Source organism: Histoplasma capsulatum, genomic scaffold (assembly GCF_000149585.1).
Source record: "Histoplasma capsulatum NAm1 scaffold_1 genomic scaffold, whole genome shotgun sequence".
In the NCBI taxonomy this organism is placed as follows: Eukaryota; Fungi; Ascomycota; class Eurotiomycetes; order Onygenales; family Ajellomycetaceae; genus Histoplasma; species Histoplasma mississippiense.
This window is the reverse complement of record NW_001813982.1, coordinates 19,284-36,432: the sequence shown is the minus strand read 5'-3', so window position 1 is coordinate 36,432 and position 17,149 is coordinate 19,284. Positions and strand designations below refer to the sequence as shown.

Below are 17,149 nucleotides of genomic sequence, written 5' to 3'. Positions count from 1 at the left end.
GGGGTGGTGGTGATTCTCATGAACACGAAAAAAAAAAAAAAAAAAAAAAACGAAAAAGGAAAAGAAATAGTGATGATGTTCCAGTTTATAAACGGTATTACACGGCTCGACAAATATGCATTGCAACGAACTAACTTTAAACTAGTAACTTGCCTTCTTATTTATATCTCCTGCAACTTTTTCCCTTTGATTTGAACAACTTTTTTCGCGCCTGTTTGACTTGTGGGCATGGGGAAGGAAAACAAATGAAAAACGCCGGATTGTTGTTGTGAAATTGGTCAATTGCTACATTTATTATTAATTTTTGTTACATTTCGCAAAAAAAACCTTTTTTTTTTTTTTTTTTTTTTTTTTTTTTTTTTTTTTTCGGATATGTGTTATAATAATAATAACAGGGACGCGTCCGTCACTTTGGATGCCAGCCCAGCCGTTTTCTTTCACCGTGAGAGATATGATTCGCGTACTTGCACAACCTCGAAATAGAAACAGATCTTCAGCGCCTCTTCCGTGAATACCGGGTGTGAAGGGAAGAGTTTATGCGTGAATTGATGTCTAAAGACTTTGTCAAGTTCGTCTGGGAAGGGACCATCGCACATCCAAACCACGAGGATATTATTAAAGATAAGCTGGAGAAGAACAAGAAGTTGGCTGGAGCCGACGAGGTCAAGTTTGCGTATGCGACCTCATCAGTGCTTGCCAATCCCCCTGTTCCTATCGCTGTCTGTCGAATAGAGGCGCACCGCATCATACCTCTGACCAAGACCCGAAGATGCGAGCCTCGGGCCAGGTTTTCCGGGGAACAACATCCCGTCTAACTTCGCTCCATGTCTACGAAGACGGAATCGTCGTCTATTCGAAGGAGAGCGTTAATGACGCTCAGGAGGACCAGTCCAATTTTCAGTATGCGCGTTCCTAGTTATCCATGCTATTGTTCAGCGTGTGAAGAGCGTTGACGCGATTGGCTTAGTTGCAGTCGAGTAATAGCCTCTGTGCAAGTCGGCTTGATGAAATTGTGGGAGCTTTCATAACACGTTTCTTTGTAATTCCTGCTTTTTTTAAACATTGCCTTTTTTACGATCCTGAGAATTTCCGGTTCATATTCAATGTTGAGTGAGTGCCACCTCGGAATTGACATACAAATCATCCAACTAGGGATACGACTGCCATTCTATGCAACCTAGTAGGCGTGTCTTCAATCTTCTTCAAACTCCGCATAAAGCCAAGGATCTTGGAGCAATTCTTTAGCAGTGCTCCGCTCTTCTGGCTCCCATTTAAGCATCCGTTTGATGAACTTGATAAACATATTCTTGTCCTCACCATGCATATGAACGAGCATATTGTTGAAATTGAAACTTGGCGGGGCTTGACTCTTGCAGATTCCTATGGACATTATATCAGTGACAGGTGGCGAATCAATCATGTTTTTTACCCACCTCCAGGTCCATAAAAAAGATGCGTTCTCTTTCCCCTGTCTAAAAGATCTTTTGGAGGAGAACCAAGCAGTGCAGCGATGTGTGCGAGATGGCCAGCTTCATCATACTCATCAGTAGCCACAGAATATACGTTTTCGAAAAGCTTTCTATCTTCAATTATGTACCACAACTGTCCGTGATGGGCATATCAGCGACCAGCCCCGCCATGAACCACAAATTCTTTTTACTAACATACCATCACACCCAAACTCCATATGTCGGCACTATACGAATAGGCAGCATCTAAAATCACTATTGGTGGTCGATAGACCTCGGCCTGGATACAGCCGCTGTTCGGCTTGTCTCCACGGACAGACTGATCAAAATCCACAATACGAACAATGCCGGTGGTGCTTCGCGGAGGACCATAGTTGTTTCGAGCAAGGTATATCGTACGGCCGTCGGGACATACCTTTTGCGGTAATGGATTTTTTAAATTCGTCCGCAGCAGCTTCCTCTAGTAAGGATGGATCCTCTAGCTTGACCATGATATTTGTCCGGCTTCAAATCTGCTACTGGTTAGCGAAACGTATTCGTACCGATGTGAATCATTGAAAAAAACAAACAAACAAACAAGCAAACAAACCAGCATGGATGATACGACACTCAGAGTGGATATAATTCAGCCCGTGAAGAATCATCTGAAGAATCAACTTCAGAATACCCGATGGGATGATCCCACCAAATCTCTTCTGCTATATCCACAGAGGTTCTCGTAAGGGTTCAAGAACAAGGCTTAAATGGTCATTTCCAGAGTTGGGCTTGAGCGTGAACGAATCAAGAAGATGCCTGACAAACGGCCAGCCCTGATGGTGACGGTTGGTCTCAGAAAGGATTCGCAGTGTATCCAGCTCGGATCGTGCGGTACGTTTGTGTGATTGACGAATATTGGCATTGATTTGGACAGTAACGTATTTCCCTTTTAACCAGCGCCATCTAGAGGAATTGATTAGCAACCATATGATCTAGTTTCGATGGACCAAGAGTTCGATCCCGTGCCAACCAAACTGTCGAATTCGAACCGTGACCAAGCTTTGTCGCAAGTTGATACCTGCCATTGAGGACTTCACCAAGTCGGGCTGGATAAAATCTAGCGGGGCTATAATACCGAGTCTTTTCCTCTTCAACAAGCTCTTGAATATCGAGTTTAGGCGCAAGCGCCGCTGACTGTGGCCAAGATTGGTGTTTCAGGACTGATATTGGGAATGACAGTCTATTTCTGAGGTTTGCCTTATTGAATGTCGACTTATCCAGGATGGAACTTGGGGTGCATGGAATATTAGTCATCATCCTACTACTGTCGTTGACCAATCCAAATTATCGCCGAGATATCATATCATGGACCATATAAAAATGAAAGTAAAAAAGAAAATCAATTTGCGACCACGCTGCGAGATTAACGCACAATCTTTGGTGCCGAAAACCGACGCCTTAGCCATTAGGTTTGGTTTTATTGAATATCGTCTAAGTCCCCACTCAAATTGTGGGCTAAATTCCACGTTGACGCCATACATTTGAATCGGATTACGATGCTGGAATAAAATTAAATATATTATTTGTATCCTGGGAGATTTCTGCCGAGAATATACCAATGCACAAAAGAGAAAAGTTGAATGAAGAAATAAGAAAAAAAAGAGACCAGCAATGAATAAACGAATTAAAACTGCAAGAAGGGGGAATGATATCGCTATATGTTCGTCAGAGATCATCAATGCAAATGCCAAAGAAGAAAACGAAAGATAAAGAACAAAAGCGAGGACAGCATTGATAAATAACAACCATGGACAATAAATTCCATTCAAAAACCGAAAAGGAAAGAGTTCTTCAACAACCCGCTCATCCCTTTCCCCTTTATTTATTGTATGAGGCGAATCATCCCCATTTAATGGATAGATGGTACTTCCTGCTCGCCGGAATAATTTCGCCTCCGACTTCCCTTTACTCTAGGGGGTAGAGGGATTTTCGGGTTTCTGAGCTCGCGTGAAATGTACCCAGCAGTACATATGTATATCTCGACTTTTGATATCTTTGCGTACGCCTGTTAGAAGCACCTGGGTCTCCTCGACGGTCCATCCCAGAATTTTCGTAAAGAGAAAGAGTGAGTACGGTTCCAGCGCCTGCAATACCTGCAACTGCTGGAATCGCCCGACTTCTTTCAGCTTCTTGTCCTTGGGCCAGGTGCCGAGTGGGAGCTAAATATATTATATATATAAATATTTTTTGATATGGTTTCGCGTAATTTTCGTGGGAGAAGCAGGGGAAGAAGATATGGAGAAGGGAATGGGAGGGGCAGGCATGTAGGAGCCTCTCACCTTCTTAAGTTGGGTCGTAACATCCTGGAACCCGGCCTTCTTCAACTTCTCCGGAAGCAGCGGCACGATCTCCAACGGTTTCCCGAACTGGGAACTAGCCTCGAATTCTAGTCTCACCCAATCCACCGCGTGATTTGCCTTCGCAAGCGTACCGTCATCGCTATAGAAACACGGCTCGATGGACTGGATCTCAAAATACCCTCCCGGAACCAGGTTCTGATACGCCTGTTCGAAAAGTTTGTCGAAGTCGGCGATCGATCCGGCTAGTTCGCGCGCATGTATGAAGTCGAATGGTCGGGTGTATGGCCATGTCGCTTCGAGATCGTCGATTTCAAAGACACAGTTTGTGGGAACCCTACAGGTTGAAGCGAGTTGGCTGTTTTGTGCTAACAGATGAAAAAGAAAGAACCAATGAAGATAGAAAAATTTTTGGGCTGAGAGAGGGTGTTGCTAAAGCATAATTTATTTACCATGATGGTTGGATGGGGCTCAGATCATTTCCTATAAATTGAATGTTAAGATAATAATGGTCCATGGGAAATTATTGGAGAGCATTCTGGAAAAGAATAATGCTCACCTACTACCTGAGATTCAGGGTGTGCGCTGCATTTATCGTAATCGAGTTAGATATAATTCGCATACGAAGAAACTAGAATCGTAGTTTGTAGGCCTTACTCTGCAAAGTCAATGGCCCATATTCCTGTTTCGAGAGATGTCAGATAGTCGCGAGGAAAAACAAGATAGATATGGATACGAAACCAACGCCGTACCAGTTCCTGTTCCAATGTCAAGGACTCGCTGTGGGTTCGGTTTAATCGGGGAAATATATATCTCTCCACCTAAGAGCAGTTTGTAGATGTGGTGGGTCTATTTTTGAGGGGCGCGGCTGGATGAGCATTGATTATTCTTCAAAGGTACCATTCACCAATATATAAAGGGTGCAAACCGGATTATGCTTCCGGAATCCTTACCAAGTCCATGCGATCCTGTTCATCCTCATCATTTGGCTGACCGAGGGAGCGAGATTATGTTAGTCTTGGTTTTTCCAGCGCAAGCATCTGGTGAGGAGACTGTGCTCTCACCAGAATATATTGCCCTGCACGGAACGAATTGTAACGTCTTCCGTTCTAAAGTCCCAAAGGGTCGCAGCAGGCGATCGTATAATCAGCCATCGCAATCATAAATGTTAAATAGTTGGCTTATTGGGCATAGCAGAAACGGGTAGAATGAGCGCCGTATTTGCGTGGATGTTTCCCCGTACCGCATATCTAGTAGGCTGTTAGAACTCTTGAAATGCAGGGGGAAAAATATCCAAGAAGGAGCCGATAGAGGGGAGAAATTCCTTACACATAATTTTTTACACTGGAGGCGAGGGTCGTGGCATAACTGGCACTTCCCAGGCTGTGCGACATTATCAAAAACCACGAATCAGTAACAATACGTAAAAACATTTCCTATTAAGGAGCGAGCGATACTTCCCAAGTTCTATTCCCAAAGCAAAATGGGAAGCGCTGGGAAACTCACGAGCCCTCGAATGCAGAGTCGGTATCCTCATTGGCCTACAAATACACACAACCTCTAGTTAATCGCTGAACCTTGTGCTCTGGCAAAAACAAAGACTACATGGAATGACGGAACAGACATCTGCTTCAATATGCGGAATCGCAACGTTCGCGTCGGAGGTCATAGTGAAGATATTCAAAAAGGCGAAAGTGGGAAAGCTGCCTTGGTTTCCACAGACCGAATGAATTGCAGAAGCGAGGGATGGTATTGGGGTTTTCGTTGCAGGTATTAATAGCAGAACAAGCCCTCTCTGGGTCAGCTTTTGGCCTTCTGAGGGGTCCACGGGTTTGGAGCCGGGGCAAAAGGAAATTAAAGAAGCGCAGGGGATATTTTGAACAAGAGGGAAACCGGAGGGAAGAACTTTGACTTCGGGCAGATAGTTGCTTCTTTGTCGTCCTCGAGCTAAAGATCACCCACCACCAGCATCATTCCCTGATAACCACCAATCATGGCGCCTAAAGACTGTGGCGAACGACCACCGAAACTGGCTTGTCTCTCGCTTTGTCTATTCCATTCGTCTGGCTACTGGCGGGATTGGCCGCGTGGGCGACGAGGGTTGTTGACTCGGTTGTGAATCTTCAGCAAGCACGAAGAAACCGTCTTTAAACGGCGACTTGCACTAGTTTCTCCGCTTTGGACGCATTCTAGAATGATGGTTTCGCATCCCGGCTCCCCGTGCGCAGTGATTCGATGGGCGATGGTGCGCTTGAACCGAGATGAGCAAGTCAATTGGCATGCAGGGCCCCATGCGAACGATAGTCCCTGCCCATGCGCTGTGCACACGCTATCCGCTGTCCGCTATTATTCTTCAATCAGGGATTTGTAGCCCTTGCCTCGCCCAAGGGCCAGTTATGAGGACGTGCTGTTCCCCTACCTCGAATGCCGCCTCTATGAGCTACTCTGGGATCTGGGAGATCGAATTATTACATTGAAACGGAACAAAATAACTTCTGATCGGAGTGTTTTCGGCAGCTGAACTCATCGATCCATTTCATACCTTACCTCATCTGGAAGTGCGGCGGCACCTCCCCATTCGATGATATGAGCCAGCCAGCCTGGTCGTGCTGTGACTACTGCGTAGTTGACTAACCAAACCTAGGCCTTAGGTTTTTCTGCAATGATCAATCAGCTCTTCGGGAGCATACCGATGGGCAGACCAATCACAAGATTCGTTGGGAAATGCGTTTCTTGACTTGAGGAATGTCTTCATCCTGATTTTTCCATCAGCCGCTTGGTCCGGCAGTTAACGACGTTGATCCGCTCTTCATATCGAACATACAGAAGATTCTACTGGCTGGAATCGGATTGCGGGGTACTTCGTCGTGATTTATTCACCGTTCGATAAATTTTACCTCATGCTAAAGCAAATACCACCCCGTCCAACAGGAACAATCGGTGTGGGCTTTTCCAAAGTCCCTCCTGAAACTCCGATTTGCTCTGGGATTATCACGAAACTGCATTTACCATAACTATCCCACGTTAAATCCAGAGAGCGAAACGACACGTTCAGTTCGAACAGTGGTGCCGTAGCTCTGAAATGATCAATCGTAGGCATTCCCACAAACTCCCGCTCTGGGGGAATGCTCCCGCATATCCCCATGCAACGTTAAATTCTGTTAACATGGCATACCAATCGACGAACGGGATTTTGTCTTGATATCTTACAGTAGCTTGTAAAATTAGTTTCTATGCTCGAAACACTCTTTTGGTATCTTCTCATCACTCAGCGAGGACATCCCTATCCCTCTAGTTATCAAGAATGATGTGAAGGTCATTTTGGCTGCTTGTTTTCCAGAATGCTTCGTGTAGACAGTTCGAATCTGGTAGGTAATTCATGAATGCCTGTGTCAGGAACCTTATCCTTTCTGGGCTTTCTTCCACAGTCATTATATTATATTCCTGGGATGAACATTGTCATCATACATCTGCGCATCGTGGAATTCCATTCAGCCCATCAAAATAGAATTTTTGCATAGTACTTAGATGTGTCTAGGTATTCTAGTTAATCCTTCAAAATCTTAGCAAAACCAGTATCAGTTTCGCCAGGATCGGTGTAGAACTTTATTTGTTGTTCTGACTATATGAGGTAGTTATGCAAAGGTGATGGTGATGCTTTCCAAAATAAAGATAAGAAGATAATAAATAAAATAAAAATATCAATGAAAGGGAACACAAATTATTCCCCCCTCCCCCCGTCTCTATCCCTGACATAGAATGATTTAATCTTGCTCATCATCACCCGGCCTTTCCATTTCGTAGAAAAGCAAATACACCTCTCTCTGCATCCCCAACACATCGCTAGTTTTGCATTCTTTAACTTTATCATCGCTGATCCGCCACCAGCGGTCATTCGCCCTTTTCTTCCGCCGGATGCGGGACTGGAGTCCAGCACCCGGCACCACCGTTTTCGTTGTTGCCTTCGTGCTCGACTGGTGCCTTAGACTAGAGGAGGACGATATATCAGCATCTGATGATGGAGATAGGGTGAGTCGCGGCGTAGCAAATGATGAGACGGAGTCATTGTTCTTTTGTTGAGGTGGTTCTTGATGTAGGAGTGTAGTTGATTGTTGCGAGGCCGGAGAGAGGGGGAGGGACGTTCCTCCGTTTGTACTGGTAAGGGGGGCGGAAGGGGCAGAGAGGGAAGTACTGGACGCTAATGGAGATGTGGTGTCATCACATAGGGTAATAGGGCTAGCATCGAAATCCTGGCCAGCAGGAGTCTTTTGTTTGGGGATAATTTTGGGACTCGGGGCAGTGGATGGGTTTCTGCTTGTTGAGCGACTTTGCGAGTAAGAGCGGAAAGCGTCTGGGGTGGAGAAGGGGGCGTAGAGATGGTTGCGCCGAAAGGATTCGTAATGGCCGCTATGATGGCTGCCCTTGTGACAGACTATCCCCAGCAGCTTGTACCATTTCTGGTCGAGGATGCCGCCGATGGGCATTCGTTCGGGAAACGACACCTTGGCGGCATTCTTTGTAGAGTTGTTCTGGCCGTAGATCGAACGGGACAGGTGTATGGCGATTATTTTGGGGAAGGATGTGATTCGCATGTGTCGGGCAATCTTGCGTTTCGGGACGTTTTCAACATTTGGCATACTGATGCCCTTGGGAATGGTTTCTGGGTCAATCTCAAGCGCTTCTTTTATGAGTGATATGTCGCGGTTTAGCCGCTTGATTTCCCGGTCCGAGGTAGCCTTCTTCATTTCTGCTGTCTTCATCTGATGTGCGTGAAGAAGCACGCAGTTGTCACAACGGAAATCATCTATATATTCCGTTTTAAGCAGGCCGTCGAAGCACGAACTTAACGTAGCAGAGCTTTGCTGGGGCACTTGCAGTGTAAGGTTGACGAATGATGTCTGGTTTGGTTTGTACTTATAGTGACACGATTGACATTCTATTTGAGACTCCATCTTCCCTTCGAAAGGGAAAGGAAATTCAGCATCTAAAGTCTCCACTGTCGCATCGGCGGACGGCGATCCGTCGTCTAATTCCGAGTCACTGTTTCCAGCACTGTATCCATTTGCAGACTTCACATCCAACATCGAGTCATCAGCATTGCCATTGAGGGAGCGCTTGACTGCCCTTTCCCTTGCCTTAAGACCGGCGTGGTATTCGTCACAGAGCCGTTCTGCAATAATTTGCAAAAATTCCTGGGCATCCTGCTGATTCCGACTGATTCGCGTCTGAAACGCCGTCTCCAGAGCCACAATAAACCCACGCGCTGATATTGTCTTCCTGTATATCGGCCGCTCATTCAAGCTGTCGAGCATCTCCTTCAAGGCTCTGGTAACGGGTGCTTGCTGCAAGTCGCGAACCATCTCAGGCGTTTCTCCACGCGGAACGCTTTCGGCATCCGGTAAGACATTGTGTATTTCCGGCCCCTCCAGCTGGCGTCGATGTAGTTCTCGGATCAGGTATAAGCGGAGGTCGCCTAGGCCAGCCAGGGCTTGAAGGATAGAGTTGATAAAGCAGTCATTGGACGGGTTCAACAGGCCAACAATCCCTTTTCTCCTGCCGCTGTCATTCGATTCCTCGCCGTCGATCGTGAAATTGGGGCCGAAGACGTAGAAGAGGGTGATAGCGGCTAGGGAGGCGCCAGCAGCATAGGCTGCAACGGTTGCCGGTTTGTCGGGCATATGACAGTTCAGAACGTAGCGACTTACCGATCCATGCTCTGTAGCAAAGTCGGACTACTCGAAGAACGGCATAAACGACCTTTTGCTTTTGGGTCTTTCCGTGTTCGCGGAGAAGAATTAGGGAGCGTTAAGGTGTATATCTACCCTTACTGTCGGAGTATGGGTGGTTGCAAGCGGTGGAGCGCTGGTGGAGACTTCGGCGAAATCGAGGTCGTGGAGTGGTGGAGGGAAGACGCAATCCCCAAACGCCGACGAGGGTGGAAGCAGCCGACTCCTTTGTTACGCACATGGGATAGGTCTATAGTTAAGAAGAATAATGTCGTCCGAAAATATCAAGGTAAGAGATATTCAATCGCGGAAGCGCTTGAGGCCAGCAACGATGAACACAGTATTTGGGTGACAGTGACAGAAGAAATTCCTTACGTTTCTCTACAACTACGGAGTATTCCCTAACACAATAAACGCCTGTCAATTCGCACACTCAATCTGGATATGCACCATATACAGTATTTGCTCGAAAAAGGGAAATTCTGATTTCGTTTCATAAATCACACAATTTTTTTTGTTTCAACTAAAATAGGCAGCGTCTTTTATCAGCCGCTTACATTTGCCGAAAAAAGATTAGCCAGTCACAAAATTATGTTTAAGCAATGCAGAACAGTGCAACAGGTAATAGAAAAAGAGCCCTGTGAAATATTTTAACATTTTTAACATTTTGAACACCCGTTTAATTTTGTAATGTTTTGTTGTCCCATAATGACAGGGGCCTTCTTTTGTCCATTGGCCCCCTGGTCACTCAATTCCGAGGTGCGCCTTAGTATGTCCACAAGCCGAAATAAGATAGAGAGAAAATGAAAGAGATAGCGAATGGGGAAAAATAAAAAAAAAATAAAATAAAAGGCGCACGTGGAAAAGAACTGAGCCCAGAAATTATTTAAACAGAATGAGAAGAAAAAAGATTTTTTTTTTGTGAAAAATACAAAAACATAGACAAGAAAGAATCAGAGCTCAACCACTAAACATGGCCAACGACAAGTTGGGTTAGGGAGCACGAGAATCGAAGGAGTGCGCTGAAACCCGCAGAAGCTGAGAATATTAGCGATACTCCCCGTATGGAGTACATAACAGTCGTTTCTATGCCTGAACACGACTCCTAGTTCTGCTTCCAACTCCCTCAGTCGCGCGAGGCTTAGGGGTTTTCCTTTCCGGTTTCTCTCTTGTCCCGCTCTTCTTCGGTCTTCCTGGACCCCTCTTCTGATCGCCATTTTCCGCAGTGCTGGTTTGGGATCCACTTGCTGCCTTGGGCGGTGCGGCATCGGTTTTCTGTTTTTTTGTCGCAGGTTCATCTTTTCGCGTTTGGTTGGCATCCTCGGTTGCATTGGCGCGCTCGTGCTTATCTCCCGCGTTTTTTGCAGAGCTGTCGGCATCTTTCTCGGTGCTAGCTGACGTAGCAACTCCCGTTTCGGGTGCGCTGACCTCCGTAGGCGCGTCCCCGTCCACCGCGGTTGATTTACCAGCGTCCACGCCAGCAGTGTTGTTGGTATCCTCTTTCGGAGTTTCGCTTGGCGCGGGAGCTACGGGTCGATATGATTAGTTTTTTAAAGAAATAAATGAATTGTGTGCCAGAAGAAAGCTCCACAATGGTAATTGAGATAGCGCATCCATCAGGTTTGAATATATAGTTGGAAAGTAAACTAGCAGCAGAAGACGCTAGATTACAGTACTCCATAGATAGTACTGGGGCGTCACTCTAGGAACACAAACCAGTTTAATACATACCTCCATTGACTGCTTCAGTGGCCATGGTGGTAATTGTTGAGTGACTGGCAGTTGTGTAGAAGTTGAAGCGGCCGAGGGAACAAGCAAATGCGGAGCGGAACAGTGAGGAGGCAAATGTGCGATTGGGCCAGATATACGGTCCAAACGGCGTGTTTGGTGAATGTAGATGAAAAAGAAGCTTGAAAGGAATTGTAGACTGAGATAGAAAGTGATGGAGATGATGAGGGTGATGATGGCGACACAGCAGTGTTCAGGAGGTGAGAGGTTGGAGGCTGGATGTGGTTGCGACGTCTGGGGCTAAATGGGTCAGTCAGCTCAAGGTCCAGATCGCGTGGCGACGTGAAGCACCGCTGCAGGGTAGGTTCCTGGTTTGTGGTGTGGGAAGAGATAAACCAAGCCACTTGAGCGGGAGGCTAATAATAAGTGGTTAGACACTCGAGACAGCTCTTCTATTTTTAACACTGAACAGTGGTTGATGCTCCATGAAGAAGTCCATGTTTCAACCTTTCCTATATCGATCGATCTCTCAGACAATACCATGCCCAAAGTGTCCATCATGTGTTGAAGGATATACACGACTTGTCAAATGTTTTGCTCTTCCATTACCATTTATTCCGCAAGTTGGATTCTTAAAGCCGTCCCTTCCCCTCTCCCAAACACGAGCCTAGTTCAGGCTGTGCGCTGAATCTCACATCCACCCGTGCCGCAGCGGGATGTCTTTTGCTACCCTGCCGGTCGCGCTCGTCCTCGCGAGCTGTCTGAAGTCAGAATGAATGTGATATCAACCCGATTACAGTTACTGACACTCGTCTTTTCGCGGTTCTGAGTTAAACCTTAACCTGCTCAAATGTCATGTAACCTAGAATGGAAGCAAATCAGCTTTGATATAGGCCACTAGGACATGAAATAAGGCATCTGCTAACTTGGTACTCAGTAACACAATTGACCATAATTGCAAGGATGCCACATACGGAACAACTCTCCCTCCTTCGTAGCAATAAACGGCCGTACCAATATCGTTGAACCTCTGCTTGGAGCTCCAGGTGTTGACTTGGGCTGCACGAATAAAACCAGACGGACACCTCTTCTGACGGAACCTTGCAATTATTGGCTCCTTCTCCTAGGCTCCTTTGGGGACTGACGGAGAGCTATTGTAGGAAGGAGCATGGTCAAACTACCATGCAAAACCTAACCGATTGAGAGTTACTCCAACCACCAGCAACTGGGTTTTATACCACTCTACTACCACAGCATTCGCCACCCCTGCAACGGACGGGGAAGCCCACCTGTGGATCTGATGCTTGTGCGGAGGGATGCGCTAGAGGCCACTGATCGGTTTGGCGGTACCCCATCTCCGGTTAGCTGCAGAGTGCATGTATGAAATAGGAGTAGAACTCCTCCTTAATAAAATAAATCGCCAGCTTTGCATCCTCCAGACCGATTCCCATTGTTATTTTTCATTTTGCACTGGCAAACGACCTTATCTCTCAATTATTCGCATTCTACTGGAAAGAGATACAGAGCATGCATTTCACACAAGCTCGGATGGAGGAGCTTTCCCGTTAAACTCAGCGGCATCTCGAAGGAGCGGAGAAGTACCGGAATTGTTGTTTCAGGAAACAGTATATCAGGAGTACTCCTGCTTCGGCTCTGGCTGACCGCCGCTTATAGTGGCCTCCAGAGAAGGCCATGCCCGGGCCAGTTGAGTTGCTGGTAACTGAGCAAGCCAATGATAGCAACTTTTGGATGCCTGCAGAGGATACGAAGATATTGTAAGCTTGTTTCTTGTGGCTGGGCCTCAGTTGATATGAGCCAGTGCCTTGTTAATAGTAGGGATACAAGCCATTGTTGACTTTTTGACGGATCGACACATTGTTGTCAGCCGCTGTATTGAGTAGCCACAGCAGTATCGCGGAGCTACTGCTTGAAACAGGAAGTGGCGATGCGAATGCAAGACACTAACATAGATTCCGTTCGCATGGGCCGCAAGGAATAGGGATGAAGAGGAGTTGTACGGATTGCTACGGAATGGAGCGAATAGCGAATCCATCGCTATCCCTAGGTATTATTCTACCGGGCCAAGTTGCCTCGGTCCCGTCAAGCGTGAGGAGGGATGATCACTCTCATTACTTCTTCAGTGAAATTCCCAACCCCTTTCACAATAAAGAACCTATTTCAGCTACCCATTGTCCTTGACTTAAGAAACTTTGCCATTAAATATACTCGACTAGATCAAAATATTTACTAGGATTCTGTCAAAAGAGGTGCTCCATTTCTGAAAAGCTTCCAATCAAATGAGAAAAGCATATAAAAGCGCGGCTTGATTGCCCCTACAGCAGGGAAGTGGCAAGTCTATTGTACACACATTCCAGCCAATAATGGATCATATCCAAGAGTCGTTAGTTGGTTGGACCTCTCTGAGGGCTGTTCGGAGGAGATAAGCTCTTCGCCCCGAATAAATTGTTTGGCATGGGTCAGCAACCAAGATGCCTCCGAGTACAATTTTTGTTCAAGGCACAGCTGCGCCGCGTCCAACGATAATCGTAACAAGTGTTTCTGCATGGTTGGGTGGATTCGCGTCCCGCGACTCGCGGGTCCGTATTTCATATAAGATAAGGCTGGCTTAACATCTGGCTTGGTGGGGTGATACAATGGTAAACAAGCTCCCCAGAAGTACTTGCTATTGGAAAACTGGTCAGAGAGCATACGGAATTCATCGAACAGGGCAACAGGAACCTCCTGGACTTCGGGGGTTTTGTTGTGGCTCGAAATCCACATAGCCAAATCGGATCCTACGGTTCGTAATGACGCACGGAAAGGATCATGTTTCGAACCACTGAATTTATCACCTGGAGGTAATATTTCGCAGACACGGATATAGTACTTCAAAGCGGACTGAATGCCATGACCATACTTTATCTCGGCGGTGACAAACTCACGTAAAAGGTTTATTAGGCAGAGGCGTTGTGTGGGTAGGAGGGAATTCGCAAGGCCGTCACTCGAAGGCGCCGTATACACCATCTTCACCCATTTGATAATCGTGTTTTGAAGTCGATCAACGACCATATATGGCATGACTATGCCCATAGTAGGGCGGCTACCGAAAAAAAGCATTCTTGATTCAAAATCCGCGGCGGAGTACCATGCAACGATTCTCGATCCCACGCTAGAAGCTTCAATGACATTAGGTAGTTTTGAAGGGATCGAAGGGGCCCCATACTCTCGTAGACAACGGTAAAGGGTGTTATGGTCAGCTCGTCCGGATGCTATTAATTCGTCCAGGAGTTGTAGAGGATCCTTCGCTAATTTCTTTCCAGCATTGGGTACATTTTGAGCCTGATTACCATTATGATCTCTCTGAGGTAATGGCTTAGCAGGGACTATTCGGAAAAGCGGGTGGTCTAGGATAGAGCTCAAGTGTTTGTCGGTGTCCTTGCTAGAGGCACTCAATCTGTTGTCGGGATTATTTGGATGACGATTTGGAGTCGAGGACTGTGTCGACCGGGCCAACGGTTTGCTAGACTCATGGCCGTGGAGAAAGGACAGAAGCCGGCGAGATTCTTGAGTAGAACGGCCAAATTGGGGACATTGTTTTGATAGCGACCTTAAGCAATGTACTCTGGTAGCCTCCATCGGCCCTCATTCACCACCCGGTTCGCCCGTAATTGTGCAGTAACTGAGCACTAGTTCTCCCATTCACCGCGGATGTTTGACCCCTCCTCTCAGATTGCTGCTGAGTGAGTGATTGGCAAAGCAGTGGCAGGAACAAATAAGCGAGAGGGAACCCGACGAAGTTGGTGGAAGTTAGCCAGCAACAGGTGGCTGGACTAGTGAGATACCTCTAGGCAGTGGGTAAGCGATCGCAGTTATAATTGCAATCGCAATCGTGGTTGTGGTTGTACGTGCATCTGCTTCCTGCAGCGGTTACAGTGGTTTGGCGCCCAACCTAGCGCGAGCTCACGTAAATTCTTCCCAATTGGGACAGAACTGGACTTTGAGCCGCCCAGCCAAGAAAGCAAAGAAAGAGAGAAACGCGACATATTCTTAGCCTCCCAACCATCCTTTTGTGTCTTCAAGACCTACCCCCCCGACCGCTCCGTCATCCAAACTCTCTGTTGTTTCTCCTGGGTTTGTTCTCTTTCAAGAGATCGAGTTTTGTCCTCTTTGCTGTTTACTTTTTGCCTTTTTTGCCTTTTTTGCCTCCCGTCTTGGCCCTCGCCGCCAGCTGTCTTTTTTCCCTCGTTGTTTAAGCTCGTGAACGTTCTCAGCCTGCTCCACCCTCTCCTACCGCAATCGCCTTCTTCTTCCTTGCTCCTTTGCTGGCATCTTCATAAAAATAATCTCTCACAGTCATGTCTGAAGTTCAATTCAGGCCATCCGGCTCTCGTGGTCGGGGGTCTGCTCGTGGCGGCAGAGGTGGGTACAGCTCGAGAGGTGGACGATCCAACAAGCCAGCCAAAGCAGACTCGGAAAATATGTCTGAGCCATCGTATGAAGATGAAGGAGAAATAGGCCAACTTAAGAAAAAGCATGCCGGTAACCTTTCGACCATAAAAGAACTTTTCGCAGACTGGACCGATGAGGACCTTGTTTTTGCACTAGAGGATGCCGATGGGGATCTAGAAATTGCGATTGAGCGCATCACTGAGGGTTCGTTGGCCTATTCCCTTGTGTATTGCGACAAGCTGCTACATTGATTTTTATATACTGATAATCACCAATATTCTTTGTTTAGGCAATGTTTCGCAGTGGGGTGAGGTCAAAAAGAAGCACACTGATCGATCCCGTGTCAAGGCGAAAGAACCCCTCTCGCAGGCAGAATCTACCTCAGCACCACCAAATCGTGGAGGCCGTGGCCGTGGAGGTTTTGAAACTCGCGGACGCGCTCGGAGTGATCGTGGTCGTGGGGGACGTGGTGGTAGAGCGGGTGGACACGTAAATGGGACTCGTGCTGAAAAACCTGGGGTACATGCTATAGAAGAGTCCGAAGCTGCTGCTGCTGTGCCAGCTGACACATGGGAGAAGTCGGAAGAAACTGCAGTTGCAGACATTGCGGCTTCTACGGAACCAGGTACTACCGCTGTCGCAAACGAGCTCCAAGAACAGGCTACGCAAAAGAGCAGCCTTATCCCAGAAGGTTCGAAGAAAGGCTGGGCAAGTTTGTTTACTCAACCAGCTCCGCCTCCACCTCAGAAAAAAGCTCCTCCTCCTGCTACAGCGACCGCACCTAAGCCTACCGAACCACCCCTCCAGAAACCGTCTGAACATCCTTCAGAAGAGCCAGAAGTCGTCCGTCAAGCAACAGTCCCTCGCGCTGTGGAAACATTAACTTCCACCCCCTTACAGACAACGCATGTCCCAGTGATTCCAAAAGATGAGTTGACTCAAACAAACCTTGAGCGGGTTCCTGATGTATCGCATCCACAGACAAGCACGACAGCAGCGAACACGGTGGCAACAAGCACCCCAGAGCAACCCAGCGGTACCGGCGTCAACGCATCGCAAACCCGACACATCTCAGGCTATACTGCCACTGCGTACAAAGCTACCACTGGATCTGGACGTGCGGCAAACTTACAGCGCCGTGTTATGGAACAGCAGGAGGCCGTTGTGATGCCTGGAAACCATGCCGTTGATCGTGCTGCGGTCCAATTCGGAAGCATGGGATTGAACGGGCCAGTTGATCTTGACATTGACGAGGAGAGAGAAAAACCTGAAACTCGTGCTCAACCTCCTCAACACTCACCAGTTGCTCCCCGCGCATCCCTCCCTCCCTCCACCCAAGCTCAAACGCAAGCTCAGCCCCAGACACCGTCGCTCTTCCTCGACCCGCACCTGGCTTCCCCTGCCCTTCCGGCAGTTCTACAGATGCGCATTTACGACTTCGGCG

The 17,149-nt window shown here is 47.3% G+C and overlaps 5 protein-coding genes across 5 annotated transcripts in view; 1 reads left to right on the top strand and 4 right to left on the bottom strand.

Annotated features, from left to right (window-relative positions):
• Positions 1–3,415: 3,415 nt before the first annotated feature.
• On the bottom strand, positions 3,416–4,784 carry HCAG_00009 (predicted protein; the record flags this gene model as incomplete). Its single annotated transcript, XM_001542913.1, has 6 exons — positions 3,416–3,664; positions 3,785–4,139; positions 4,255–4,285; positions 4,362–4,387; positions 4,460–4,582; positions 4,756–4,784. 6 exons carry the CDS (start codon positions 4,782–4,784, stop codon positions 3,416–3,418), a joined length of 813 nt encoding a protein of 270 aa, XP_001542963.1.
• Positions 4,785–7,566: 2,782 nt separating this feature from the next.
• Positions 7,567–9,480, bottom strand: HCAG_00008 (predicted protein; the record flags this gene model as incomplete). The annotated part of the gene is made up of 1 exon (XM_001542912.1): positions 7,567–9,480. The coding sequence occupies one exon, from the start codon at positions 9,478–9,480 to the stop codon at positions 7,567–7,569; it is 1,914 nt and encodes a 637-aa protein (XP_001542962.1).
• A 1,134-nt stretch (positions 9,481–10,614) lies between these two features.
• HCAG_00007 (predicted protein) lies at positions 10,615–11,284 on the bottom strand (the record flags this gene model as incomplete). Its single annotated transcript, XM_001542911.1, has 2 exons — positions 10,615–11,054; positions 11,260–11,284. 2 exons carry the CDS (start codon positions 11,282–11,284, stop codon positions 10,615–10,617), a joined length of 465 nt encoding a protein of 154 aa, XP_001542961.1.
• Positions 11,285–13,611: 2,327 nt separating this feature from the next.
• HCAG_00006 (predicted protein) lies at positions 13,612–14,892 on the bottom strand (the record flags this gene model as incomplete). The annotated part of the gene is made up of 1 exon (XM_001542910.1): positions 13,612–14,892. One exon carries the CDS (start codon positions 14,890–14,892, stop codon positions 13,612–13,614), a length of 1,281 nt encoding a protein of 426 aa, XP_001542960.1.
• Positions 14,893–15,611: 719 nt separating this feature from the next.
• Positions 15,612–17,149, top strand: part of HCAG_00005 (conserved hypothetical protein) — a gene marked incomplete at both ends in the record, with an annotated part of 2,798 nt that continues 1,260 nt past the window's right edge. Inside the window, 2 exons of the mRNA XM_001542909.1 lie at positions 15,612–15,909; positions 15,995–17,118. Of these exons, the coding sequence (XP_001542959.1) occupies positions 15,612–15,909; positions 15,995–17,118 (1,422 nt within the window). The remainder of the gene's footprint in view (positions 15,910–15,994; positions 17,119–17,149) is intronic.